General features: G+C 48.3%; 1 protein-coding gene across 2 annotated transcripts; it reads right to left on the reverse strand.

Moving 5' to 3' along the window:
• Positions 1-2,340: 2,340 nt before the first annotated feature.
• b3galt2 (UDP-Gal:betaGlcNAc beta 1,3-galactosyltransferase, polypeptide 2) lies at positions 2,341-10,919 on the reverse strand. Of its 2 annotated transcripts, XR_965417.2 has the most exons (3): positions 10,007-10,919; positions 2,907-4,362; positions 2,341-2,834 (listed from the first exon to the last, which is right to left on the reverse strand). XR_965417.2 is itself a non-coding variant. In XM_011615153.2 (2 exons), exon 2 carries the CDS (start codon positions 4,285-4,287, stop codon positions 2,980-2,982), a length of 1,308 nt encoding a protein of 435 aa, XP_011613455.2. In that variant the 5' UTR covers positions 4,288-4,362; positions 10,007-10,918; the 3' UTR covers positions 2,341-2,979. The 2 variants fall into 2 exon arrangements, 1 of the variants encoding a protein (XP_011613455.2); XM_011615153.2 differs by having other exon boundaries at positions 2,341-4,362; positions 10,007-10,918.
• Between the last annotated feature and the right edge of the window lie 3,155 nt (positions 10,920-14,074).

Below are 14,074 nucleotides of genomic sequence, written 5' to 3' on the forward strand. Positions count from 1 at the left end.
ACCGGCGATACTCGCAGAGCTCCTGCGGCTCTCCCTTTGCCACCATCGGAGGTGTGAATCTGTTCCTCAGGCTGTTCCTGGCAGTCCGATCACCTGTCAGTCTGTGAGGGGGCTGCTCTGATGTCATTCCCATTTACGGCTCCTCAGGATTTCCTTATATGTTCGCAGCGTCCTTCTCTGAACAGCTTCAGACGGACTCACTCACGCGCGCCACTGCCCTCCACAAGGACGCGTGTATCACTTCTGCTTCAGTGTTTTATTATTATGGCCTGTCCGTATCCTACAGAATTCCATCTTCTTGCTCGTCTCCCCCTCACACCTGAACTCATTTAGCCCTCCACTAGGGGTAAAAACAAGAGGCAGATATAGGCGAGGAACATTGTTGTGGCCGGATATTAATAATAATAATTATTTATTCGGAATCACTGCTCAGCCCCGGTTTAATCGCTGGAGGCGCCGCCTGACTCCTTGTTATTGTCCAGTCAGAAACATTTTCAATTTCCTCTGTTAAATTTCTCCATTCTTCAGCCAGACTCTTCAGTCGGACCCCTCAACACTCACATATTGTAACGTTTGGGTCAGGAAAGGTCAGGAGATTTGTCTTCTCCACTGGTCTCTTCTCTGTTCCGGAGCTTCTAGGGGACAGTGAGTGGTGATGCTGAAGCCTCCACTCCATCACCGCAGACGTCTCAATCCGTTTGCACCGGTAGCCTTTTACACCCTTTACAGCAGCACAGCTTTTCAATATCGATCAGTCACTGCTCCTTTCCTCTTCATTCATCACTTCCCTGTCCTGTTCTTCTCTCTCCTCCTCATCCTTTTCTCTTTTGCAGTCACCTGCTGTCACTTTCTGCTTTCCCACAATGTTTCTTCGTCCCCCCAGTAACAGACCAGTCTCCACCGCGGCTTCTCCCACACATTTGTTCTGACACACCTGAATCCCTGTTTTATGCTATTTATGACCATGTTCTGGCTTTGGCTCATGACTTTAATCACTGCTCGTGGATGGCGATGAATACCTGCAACCACTCCAGTATTTTAATGAATGACCAAGTTTAGCAAGGAAATTGGATTTCCTTGTTTTCAGGGCTGGTAATTCCAGGGTTTTGATAAACGCTTTAAAGACCTGTAAGGCGCGCGCACACGCACACACGCACACACAGTTTTTAGACACTCCTTTTTATTTTTCAGAATCTACCCACACTATTTTCTGTTGAGGCTCCGAGCAGATGAGCTTTGAGGACAAACGCCACACTGAATTCCTTTTCTGGACAGCTGGCAGGATCATTTGCTAACAGATAACGCTGATGCTGTGAGGACGCCTCGTGATTTTAATGGTGTGCATGAGTGGGATGAATCCATGTCTTATTTATGTGCCTTCAGTTGTGCCTATCAGAGAAACAGAATACGTCAGCAGGCTGCTTCAGACTAATGAATATTAATGAGGAGCTGTGACAGTCCAGAACTCATCCTTGCTTCCCATGTTGCCGTTCTGCTTTGCATTTTGTTAATGCTTTGCAGACATCAACCATGCAGGTGGGGGAGAGTTTCCTCATTCCTGATGAATGGCATGAAAGATAGCTGCTGCCGGTAGGTTTTCCCAAAATGCTCCTGATTTAATGAAGCTCTGGAGTCCAGAGTCCAGTATTCTGTGGACTCGGGCAGCCAGGACACAGACGTGGGTAAGTGTGAAAACACAGCCTTCATTTGCCTCCTCCTGACACTCTACTCTAAATAATTAGCGTGTACAAGCGTACCCTTGCGTGACCTGGGCCGGCTTTGCTGCTCCTCACAGCCACTCTCCCAGCTCCAGGTTATCATAACGAGGCGGACAGTTACCAACTGATACTTTATTTCCATGAGTTTAAACGGAGACAGCCCAGCTGAAGTCGACGCCCAATGGCATGCACGGCTTTTGTCTGATTTGTCTCCTACTGCCACCATTTCAGTACCGAAAGCTTTAAACGAGAGGGTTTTGCTGCAGAACGTCGACGTTGATTTCATCATTAGGCAGCAGAGTTTTGTTATCTTCACCGATGTCGTTGAGCTGCTTTTATTCTTTCTGTTTGGGGTTAATGTAGTTTCAGCTTCACACTTTTATTTTCAAGGACTGTTGTCATCCTTTTTTGGGGGAGTTTGCCTGCTAACTAAAACAGTACTTTTATTATCCGTTCTACCATCACTGCTCCATTAACCGATGATGACACAAGATGATGACATTAGCAGCACGAAACGCATCAAAATAGCTCGTTCCAATGACGTAATGGAAGCGACTCCCATCCCAAGTGAAGGTGTTGCAGTTCATCAACCTCCCCGTGGAAATCACCACAGCACACAAGGTCAATTTAGTACATTTAATTGTTAACTGATCATTGCACATTTGCTCAGGTGCTGATTTGTAAAGCTTTAAAAAATACAATCTCAGTCATCTCTGATGTGTGTGAAGTGTTCTCAGAAATAAAATACAGTATATATGACGTAGAACTCTTTAGATTGGTCTTTGATAAGTCAGAAACATAAACACTGAGAAAGGGGGGCAGCATAACTGGTCAAAGATACTTTCATTCATATTTACTGTAGGTAGTGTGACTGTCCATATAATACATGTGCATTTCCCTGTGTCTGTGTAAACACGTAGTTCTTTTCCCCATTTATTTCTGCGATTTATTTCTGTCAGATCCCTTCCAGCAAGTCCGTCCCATTAACTGCATCGTCGTGCTGTTGGCACCTGATCGGTTCCGTCCTGGAGCCGCAGCTCTGGCTTTTCATTTTCCACGTCGCACTTTGTTGCTTTGACAAACAGCTCAAACGGTTGACACTTTAGTTTCCCTGAACTTAAAAAAATATTCTGAATCATCGACTGTACACAATACAAGAAAAAAGAAATGTGCTTATCTTCCACATACTGTATAGTTCCGACTGCATCCTGCGCTGCGTCCTTCTGCCTTGTTTGGGAGTCGGCGCTGGCCCCCGGGCGGGTCAAGGTGGTCGCTCCCCATTAAGCTTTCTGTGTCTATACCTGCCGCTTTTGTCCTTGGCCATGTTGATGCAGGCATTGTGCTTATTACTCTGCAAGTGGTTCCAGTACTTGATGAGCTCGTTTGGGTGGAACTGATGCGATGTGATCAGGTGACTGTACTTGCAGCTGGAGTAGGACACCCGCCAGTGGTTGAAGAGGAACTCGTTGGGTGGTGGGACCGGATCGATGCGCAGCTTTGCCAGGCAGATCCCCACGTAGACGTCTTCCAAATGCAGCCTGCGTATGCTGAGGGAGGCCTGGTAAATGAGCTCAGCCATGTCCCCTGAGAAGACGTACCCCGTGCCTGAGCAGAAGATTGGGTAGCGCTCGCTCGGGTACAGCTCTGGCGCCATGTACCACTTGCTGTCCTTGTTTCGGTTTGGCGCGTAGCCCCTCATCAGGTAGCCAGTGAAGTATCTCTTCTTGGGAGGCAGCTCTGGCTTCAGCAGCTTTTGGATGAGATACTCCGTGTTGACAAACATGTCGCTGTCCGTCTTCATCACGTAGGAGGCGTGCGGGCAATAGGTGGCCACCCAGTTCATACCCATGAGGGTTTTGATGGTCAGGTTGTAGTAGGTGTCTTGGTAGTCCTGCTGGATGATGTCATGATAGATGCGGCTCTCCGCCTCGATGCTACTTTGGAGGAAAGTGTCCGAGCTCTTTCCCGAGCCGAGCAGGAAGAGGCGGACAAAGCCCAGGCCCATGGCCGTGCTCTCGTTCCCCCAGGTGTGGCGGATGGCGTTGCGGGCGTCAGCCTGGCTGGGCTCTGCTGCGATAAGCAGGATGAGGAAGGGGGAGCTGTCCCTGCATTTGGAGGGTTCATTCAGGATGTACCGGTAGGGCTGAGCACTGAGCCTCCCCCCAACCCCCATTTCATTACGTAAACTGTTATTGGCACTCATGGAGTCGCCAAGGCCCATTACTCCCATCCTGGGCCCCCCTGCGGCTGCCTCCCCTGCTGCCCCATCTGCCTGCTGAGAGCTAAGGTTGAGCAGAGGCCGTGGCGCCGCGTACCCCGTCTCCCTCCAGAGGTTCCTCAGAGAGTTGCTCTGGTTGGCCTCTCCTTTGGGACTCCGGAAGCCCCTGACAGTGTAGGCCAGTGGGTTTTCCCAGGGCCCACTGTGTCCTGGCAGCCAGTCTTGCTGGCTGAAAAATAAGAGGAGGGTGAAGAGGAGGGCCAGTGAGAGGAGGCCCGCCACGTGTGTCCGGAAGAGCGAGCGCTTGATGGTCATCTTGATGGGACAACAGTGCCGTCGTCTCCACTGCATGTTGTGCGGTTGAGCAGCCGCCACTTGAGGACAGGCGGCGGCGTTAACATACACTGGGTGCCTGCTCTCTTTAAGCTGGAAAAAAGAGAGAGAGAGAGAGAGAGTTGGTGTTAGTCCAGAAATCAGCCCCTTGTCACTGGCACTGAACCACATACCAGCCGAGTTTCAGATGTGTTTCTAATCGCATTAAGAGAACAACAACGCTGACTCGCTCATCATAATATTGTGATTTGCGTTGACAACCGTTGAATTAATTGTGGAATAGAATTCTTCCATGTGCCAGCGGCGCCTTGAGAGCTGCCTGCAGACACAGCGGCCGTCAAGACAACGTTTAACAAAACAAGATGACTCTTGATGGTGTGAATTGTGCGGAGACAGGAACTCTTGACAACTTGTTTTCTGAGGATAAAAATAAAATAGCAGATTATGGTGCGAGAGCGTATCGGTAAAAGATAAAATCGCTGCTGCAAAAGTAACAACAAACACAGTGATGTGCGCCGGCGAGGAGGCGATATCAGGAAAAAGGCCGACAACCCCAGAACACACAGGGTGATTTGAGGAGATGAAAACTCTCTGATGAAACTGTGAGCCGGCTCTCTGACTCTGGGTGCACACGGAGAGAGCCTCGTGCATGTCATTATTCAGCTTAACGCCAGGAGCAAAAGTCGAAATTGCAGGTTTTTCTCGGTGTGGCGCCGGCAAAAGTTAGTGTGAGCCGTTCAGGCGAGCGCGCGTCATCACCCCCCTGCTGTGCATCGACAGGAGCTGCATCTGTCAAAATGAGATTTCAGGGTCCAGCGGACGGCAGCGACGCAGCCTGGAGCAGCCTCTGGCGATAGCATCCTTCACCTGCCCTTCACCTCCCACCCCGGCTTATCAATGCTCGGCCGTCCTCAAGTGAAGCCCACCCGGGCAGCTCCGTCTTCCCGGACATGTGAGGAAACATGGATGTGGAAGCGCACGCGCCGCTGCGCACACGCTCGGACAAAATGCGACATGAAAGATTGCATCTGTTGCCCAAAGGGAGATGTGCACGGAGCGAGAGCACACGGCTCCTCTAACGCACCAACTGCTCCACTGGCACATCGCAACACCGAGGCGTCCACGCTTCCCCGCTAATATTCCAAATATTTACCTGCATAACAGCCCAAGAAGGGGGGGGAGGGGGGCTTCCTGCTGATAAATACTTATTCATCGTGGCCTTTTTATATTTATTTTTTCAGAATATTTCTGTAAATTTCCTACTTGATCCATTAAATACTGAAGGCCGAATACATAAATATATTATGGGAGATGTAATGTGTACTATTGTGAGGTGTCTGAGTGTGTGCATGTATAAAAGTGATCAACCGCTGGGCTGTCAGCATTGGTGGCTTCCTTTTTATATGCAGCCACTTCTCTTTTCATAATTCTGCTTTTGATTTTGTTTTGTAGTGCGACTGATGGCGTGTGTGTGTGTCACCTTTTCGATTGGACAGCAAACCTGGATTCTTTTTATAGACTCCTGATGGTTCTCACGTGGCAGATTCACGTGCAGTATTTATACAGTAATTACAGTTTTTGCTTAAACACAAACACACATCAGGGAAAAACAGCAAATCTCAGCAGAGACTTGCAGGCTGCTGCCAGACTAGTGAATATTAATGCAGCTACAGTGACGGCCCTGAATCCATCCTTCCCTCCCATCTGAGCGTATTCCCTTCTCTACTCTTTGGATTTTAGTTAATGTTTCTCAACACTGAACACACACGTCGACGCGAGGGCCAACTTCCCCTGATTTTCATATTCTGCCATGTTTGCTGCATTCATCATGATGAGTGGCAAGGAGCACGATAACCTTTCCAGGCGGGTGTGCTTACCCTGTGCAAGCAATTACAGGAGAATGAGAGGGGCCAGGGCCGGCTTTGTTTTAAAGGTTAACATACTTTACATCGAACCGCAGCCAGGGCTTGAGAGATTTCTGCTGTCAGCTAAATGAACAGAGGCTTACATGAGTCCAGATGAAGCAAAGGAGGGGGGTGGTTCTCGTGCTAAAAACTATAGTTCCCCCAAGTAGATGGTGAAATGCAACCCCACCAACACACTCGCATGCCAACTTGGGAGAGTGTGTGATGATTTTCCTGTTTTTTAATGAGAGATGGTTTTTTTTGCCAGTGCCTCTCCTCATTAATTCACTTTCTCGCCTCCCTTCAATGTCACTGATATGGAAACCAATTAGTTACACTAGAACCAATTAAAATCGCAGCAATCCTGGGGTAATCAATAATCAGAACAGAGGCCGAGAGAGTGACATAGTGACACGTTAGGCATAGATTACAACGCCGATGCTGCCAAAGCATTAACCTAGAGGATAAAGGGGGAGAAACAAATAAAATGAGGGATATTTGAGTTTTTTCCCGCTGATTCTACTCAACTGCCTGGCCTGTTGCGTTCTGCCTCTACAGTATGTGGAAGGCATGCAAAATAAGCTTTTCTGACTAGAGAATGACCTTCACCCACCAGAACAGCATACCTTGTGATAATGACACATTTTCCTCAAGAAAAATACAGTTCCCATTTGTTGAGCCGTTTAGAGTAGCCGCTCAGTGAAGATAGAGGTTAAATTATGCTTTATTGAAACACGGTTGACTGATTATGTGGCTGAGTGAAGCTCCCATAGGCTCTAATAACACTGACTGGAAGTAACAATCGCAGTTTAACTGCTATATTTCAGATTTATAAAAGGCGTGCAAGTAGGTGGTGTTCATCAGGCTGAAGAGAAACTGCCTTTTAATTGGAAAAACGAAGGAAAATTTGTAAAACTGAGAGAGCGAGGCTCGCGGCTAGGCAGGTATATTTGCTTAAAGCATTTTGCAAAGGTCTTGGGGTTTTAATAAATATTTTACACGCGCATCAGCATCGCCGAAACTGAAAGCAAAGATAAACTGCTATTGGAGGACACATGCGTATCCCCGAGCCTCTCGCGACTGACGTGGGTGTACGGTGCACGACATCTTTGGCATCTGAGGTCTGGCTGCAGGCTGCTAATGGGACGGTAATTTCATCACGGTTGTCCTGCACGATGGCGAGCGTTTGGAGAAGGGGCAGCGAGTTCAGAGGGAGTCCTGTTAACACTCCAGTCAGAAGATTCTCCAGTGAGTCAATCAGATCAGCATCACCGTTGAGGACGCTTAAGCTCCCCACAGTAAAAACAACCAGTCCAAGATCTCTGAACCCCTCAGCGGGTTGCGGATCACGTGGTGGCGTGGAGACGCGAGTTCATTCATGGCCGCTGTGTGACGATCACAGCCCTGCCTCGAGCAACCAGCCACACCGACGCCTCAAACCAAGAAATGGTGACGCACCATGTGACACTACGTGGTGTCACACCCGTCGCTGTGAACATGGATGCGTCGCAGTCGCGCCGACTTGGTCCTGTGACTAGTGCGAGTCCCATCTGGCCGTCAATCTGAAGACTCCAGCTGCAGGTCGCTGCCTGTGCAGCCTGGGGAAAACAGCCGAGCAATCAGGAAACAGACCTCAACGGTGATTTGTGCTTCCAGAAGGCGTCGCGCACGTCTGCCGAGCAGGCTGTTGTTTGCCTCAGTGGTTGAGGCCTTGCATGTATTTAGGGTGTGAGTGTTGCTCCTTACAGCTTGATAACTGAGCACTGAGGCGCGGTGAAAAACAACCGGCTCCTTTTGCTGTCGCAGACGTCTGGCCGGACTCTGGGTGCTGCCAGAACATTCCTGGAAGCCGGGAGAATCAGACTTTCAGAACAACCAGAGGAGTTAAATTACAGCCATTCCAGTGATTGAGGGCTCAACAAAAGCTTTATTGTTTGAGCTTTAATATTGCTCAGTTTTGCCAGATAACCTTTGGAACTAGAAATAGATCTATAAACTAATGTCTCATCTCTGCACCCAAATCCTGAGCAGCAACGTCTCCACGAACATCTGTGTGCGAATAACTACTTTGCATTAGTAAATTAGTAAAATGATAAAACGCTATTCAAGACACCTCGTTTTAAGCGCCCCTTGGTGGCCAACGTTGGAATTGAACTGTATTAAACTGTAAACCAAATACCGTGTGTGTGCGTGTGTGTGTGTAAGACAGCAAAAGAGTCAGAGATTAAGTGCAGCTCTAAAGCAGCTCTTGAGCTCTGAACCAGAATTAATCTGCAAAATCACTATAGTTCAGAATAAATGCAGTGCATGTAGTGCTAGCCAAGTACTCAAAAGTGTGCTTAAGCAAAATTAATAAATGTTTCTCTATTCCTTCCAGTTGGCTTTAGTTTCAATTCCACTGCGTCAGTAAAACTAAACTACCAAAGAAGGAACAAGAATTTGTTGCAACATCAGAATAAGAAAAACAGGACCTCATTAGCGAGCACGGAGGGACGGTTGGGACGGACACTCCACATAATCCCCCTGCAAAAGTCCAAACTGACCTTTGGCTGTTCGGTTTGCAAGACTCAATTAGGAGGGCACCGCTGGGAGGACGAGGGATTGCACAGAGTCGTGGAGCGGATGAGTGACGTGGGACGAGACGACCAGCTGTGTGTCTTCTTCCTTTAGCCTTCATCATCCCCGACCGGTCCGATCTGGGCCGGGCCACTGGGGCCCACAAACCTGACCAGCTCCTTTCAAGGCTCAGTTCCACCATTTTAATCATTCTTTTTACCCTCATTTCATTTTTTTTTTTACCTCCTTTGAGCAGAAAAACTTAAGCTTTGCAGCTTGGTGACTGCTGCACGTGCGCGTTCGTGAGCGCGTGCGTGTGCGCTGGCAGCAAAGTCACAACAATGGTGTGAAGGCGGAATTCTGAGCCACCAATTGCAAAAACGAATCAATTAAGAAAGTGATTTTAAAAGGGAATTAGCTCTTTAATAGCCAAATCAAAGCGGTTTAATACAGTTCCAGAGTGTGACACATTTGTTCCGTGACAAAGGCTGAAACAAAGGACCGAGGCGCCTTTAAACTGGCCTCCAACATACAAGACACTTGGGAAATAAAGCGTTGGCAGCTCAGAGCTGCTGCAGCCGTAGGAACGTTTATAGACTGTTCCCTCCTCTCAGTATGCAGCCTCTTTCTGCTCCTTCCAACTTTCAGTCCTAAACACAATTAAAGCAGTATTTATTTATTTTTCCATTTTTTGAATGCATAAAGCCCTGTTGTAATCTGCTCCCACCCGTCCTGTGGCTGTCACAGCAATAAATGTTCTGGTGGTTTATTCAAGCCAGCCTGAAGCGAATTTGCTGAGCTGAGCTGGTTCCTCCTCATCAGATAACCCTCGGAATGCACGGGCTCCAGTGCCAAACGGCCCGGGCAGCTGGACATCATGGGATGGATAAAAAGCCCTGTTAATTGAACTGGATCAATGGCATCTCACCCGCCTCGCTTCTTGGCAGCTCCAAGTTTTCCTGAACTTAAATCTAAAGACATAGAGACGCACTCCCCCTCTTACGGTGACTGAGGAGGGTCCACTTAGGCTCATTAACATTCACACTGCTGTTATTAATTTTCCTCTGACACCTGGCTGAGCACACTTGGGCGCTACTCCAACATTCATGAGCCCCAAAAGTGCCCGACGGAGAAGAAAATGTAGAACGTTAAGTGCGTTGATGGATTGACGGATATTAGACAAGGTGGATGTAATGGAGGGTAGAGGAGGGCGGGGAAGGCTAAATGAATAATGGGGGTGTGGGGGACCGACGGATGAGACGTGCGGTGCTGCCTACCTCCGCCTCCTTGCACGGCCGCCGCTGCGGCTCCTGACAGGGCTGCGGTCGGCTGATGGAGCATGTGTGCCCCGATGTCTTCTCCAGCCATCACCGCGCCACCCGGGCTCGGAAAACAGTCAGTAGCTTCCCACGTCCAGCTCCTTCTCCTCTAGTCACGGCTGCACATCGGCTGGTTTTACGCTCCCCCACGTCCTCATCCCCGTGGGCTCCACGGAACCTGCGTGTTTTTTGGCTCTCCTGCCGCGACCCCTCCTCTGCTCCTGCGTCCACCCTACTGTCCCGCTGCCTCGCTGCCGGTTCTTTCCGCTTCGCCTTCTTATCCAATGTTCCTGTCCCTTCCCAGAGCTACAGCTGGCGGTGGAAACCCGAGCATCCGCGGTGGCTTCTCCCCGAGGCGGAGCAGCATCCGGAGAGCGGCTGGCCCTTCCCGATGCTCGGCGCGCTGACGCACAGAGGCAGCGCGCTTAAAGCGACGGAGGAAATCAGAACAAAATACAAGATCCTCACCCCCCCCTCCGGTCCAACCACCCCCTAACAATGTTCCGCGTCCTGCAAGAAAACACAACTACTATCGTCTCCACCCCCGTCTCGGTTTACAGCCCGCTCCTCGGTGCTCCTCCTCCTGGGTCTTCCGTTCTGCTCCGTCTTGGACCGACCGCTGCCAGTTCCACCAGCGGGGAAACGGAGCTGCTCACCCCGGGAGGACTGGCTGTCAGACGCCGCTACACTGACAGACCCCCACCACGTCACTGCATTATTAGTGGAGCTTCTCACGTGACCCGGATAGACGGTCGTGTTGCGTTTATGAGATTTGGATGGAGGGAAAAAAAAGGTCTCATTCAGCATCTAACACCAGCTGGAGGAACCAGCTCAACATAGGATCCAAACAGATAACAAATGGCGCACATTCCCCAGCAGCTATCTTTTGGTTAGTCTCATTATTTACATCATAATTGTGTTTATAGCGGCGGGTCTTCAGGGGAGAAAAAAAAACAAACATAAGGAGCATGTGATTGTTGGAAAATTGGGATGTTGTGGAGCCAGTAGTGCTGGAGATTGGCTCTCCACCATAACTTCTGGCACATTACTGTGACTACTGGTCAGATTTTCGACACAACATGGCATAAGGATCGAGAGCTAAGATTATTAAACAAGCCGCCTGTTACAGGAAAGAAAAGACAGTCTGCACCCGATCTGTAGTCATTCAGAAATGCAATCTCCCTTCCTCCATCAACTGTTTCCATGCAGACAAAAAGGGTTCATGCTGTGCACATATGACAGTTTGTGCAGGAGGTGCTGATGAACATGCTAACAGCTCTGCTGATTTGCTGATTGCATTGGCAGCTAATCGTTTGAGCCCTAAAATTCACACGTGTTCCTGTCCCCCGCTGCTAGAACCCGCTTGTCTTTATATTTCCTGCTGTTTGTGCTCATCTGGACAACAGATGATTGTGACTGTTCACATCGGTTAAATGAGCAGGCGGACAGCCTGGTCCAGGACCCGGTGGAAAATGGGAGGATTTTGCTCCGAAAATTATTTATTTTGGCTTTAATGGACCTTCTTACTGCCAATACGTAACCGTTTGACAATTCTTTGAATATTTTCTATAATTTATTGTCTGGGCCTGAGCTCAACAACATCCTTTTCTTCCAACAATGTGACAGCAGATTTGGATCTGAGCTCGTCCACTTGGCAGGAGGCGCTCTCCTCACGGAGGGTTTTACACACTGGCGTGGCTCTATAAATGTCTTCTAATGGGGTAAACTCAAAACCACTCCATGTCCAATTAAAATGTTGCTCAAATTCTCCCAAATTTATGGAAAATTGTTAACACATGCACGCGGGTGTTAGAACTACACTCGCTCCTCAGTGATGAGCTGATCTGATCGAAGGATGAGTATGATATAAGCCTGCAAAGGAAACTGGAATAACAACCATTTATCTGTTTTCACTTTAATAAAGTTTATTTTTTTCCTCCCCATTCACTTTTCATCTGCAGATCAAACACTGTGTATAAAAACAGGCTGTTCCACCAACTGGCTGACCTCAGAAACCGAAGAGCCAAAATTCCCAGTAGAGAGCGAGGAAAGGAGCAGCGGGAGAGTGATTCGCTAGCATAACCCAGCACATGTAGGAGGGCAGCTTCAGTCTGTTTCCATCAGGTCATTTAAGGGATGCGAGAATCAGTCAGCACGCTCACCGAACACATCAGTCGGTCAGCGCCCATGAATCAGTATCATATGTGGCGGTTTGTGCCAGAGAGCTCAGTCCTCCCACTATTCTGCGAATGCCATGAATGCAGCATGGCTCCCCTCCTCCTAATCCACCCGTCCCCTGCTCCCCCCTCAGTGGACAATAAAAAAAAAAAGGGGATTAAACTCAGTCAGAGCATGGTGGCCAGCGGTTGTCTGGTAACCGCTGCATTTGCCACCATTGTGCTCTTTGCTTGGCGCTGCCGACTTAAACGTTTCGCACCCAACTGTGTTGAATTCATAACACGCGTTCTGCACACTTTAACGCACTAGCGATCAATTCTTATGCCAGTACAGTTAGCATAATTCTATATTTGTACGCACAGAAGGAACAAAACAGCAGGTGTGTTGATGCGCCAATGGCACTGACTTGTTTAAACCTCCACAATAACATGAAAATGAAATCCTTCCTACCCGATTAATGCTTTAAACACAACAGAAACCTTCATCAGGCCTCACTCAGGCACCTCCAGAGATGGCTTTTGATGAAATAGCACTCTCCCTTTTCCACCCGAACCTGTGTTAAAGTGTAGCAGATGAAATTATGGCTCATGCAAAAGCAGCTGCGGGGACTTTAACCCGGAGGGAGAGGAGCCTCCTGCAGCACGGTAAATATTGTAGCATAGGAGCACAAGTGACTGAATAATTAATATGCGGTGTAACTGACAGATATACTTTGCAGGCCATTAGCTGTGCTACCTGGCCAGTGAGAGCATATTTGTCAAAAAGAGCGTAACGCCGGGGAGGTGATTGATTTCCGGAGCCGCCAGGTTATGAGGGCGCGTGCCTCTACACATTAATATCATGTGGCAACTATTAGAGAGGTGACTTCCTCAGATTTTTCTAGCCTGGCTGCCTCTGCCAACACCAGAATATCAAAATTTAAACGGTTAACCTTAATTTTTAAGGCTCAGCGTGACTGAGAGGCTGTGTCTGAAAGAATATGACGAAAGACGGTTGAAGGCCCGAATCGGACCGGCTGACAGGACCTGGGTTGAGCTATTGGACCGAAGAACCGGTCGGGGTTTTCATATCTTATTCACAACTTGAGGCTGGGCAGGAAGCTTAGAGAGTTACACAATGTTGCATAAATAGAGGTGCATATACGTAGCTCAGTACACTAGGAACTCTGATCAAAGCAAATGAAAGATCCAAGCCAAGACGCAACAATATGCGCTCAGCGTAACTTGGATCACAGTAAATATTGCAATAATCTGCATCCCCCTCCCCCCTTTGATAGCAATAGCTCCGCGTGTCTGCGTGAACACAACATGGCTCCAATACAGAAGGACGACACACCTCCCAATAAACGTGTGTGAGGGTTCTTTGAACTTCGGTTTTTAAAAAAAAAGGGAAGCTTCCTCCCTCTGCCAGGTGTGAATCGCTCTAAATTTAGACTTTCAACTGTCTCACATTAGCCGAGTTCAAAATGAAAACCGTAATATAGGAGGCAACGCTCCAGGGTCGTATAAGGGGCAGCAAAGGGGGCAGAGAGAGCTAAAAGAGGCCCAGAACTGTTGCATGAGCAAATATTAATAAATACAATCTATTATCAGGATTTCATGAAAAGGCAAGAAATGTGTTTAAAAAAAGTCCTTGAAAGTCTTTATGAAAGAAAGCGTGAGCAAAGAAACGGTCCAACATTCTCGTCACAGCCGGGAAAGCTTTTCTCATTTGAATAATATGTCATTTCTATGCTTTCAGTCATTGTCAAATCATCATTTTAGGAAATTATGCAAAGAAATGTGAACTGCGCAGCCTCATAATGTTCTTCTATGTCTCCATGCTGAGACTTTAGTCATTTGATAAACA

This window comes from Takifugu rubripes, chromosome 20 (genome assembly GCF_901000725.2).
Source record: "Takifugu rubripes chromosome 20, fTakRub1.2, whole genome shotgun sequence".
Taxonomy (NCBI): Eukaryota; Metazoa; Chordata; class Actinopteri; order Tetraodontiformes; family Tetraodontidae; genus Takifugu; species Takifugu rubripes.

Coding starts and splice junctions, on each gene's coding strand:
- b3galt2 (XM_011615153.2), bottom strand. CDS start 4,287: ATGCAGTGGAGACGACGGCACTGTTGTCCCATCAAGATGACCATCAAG.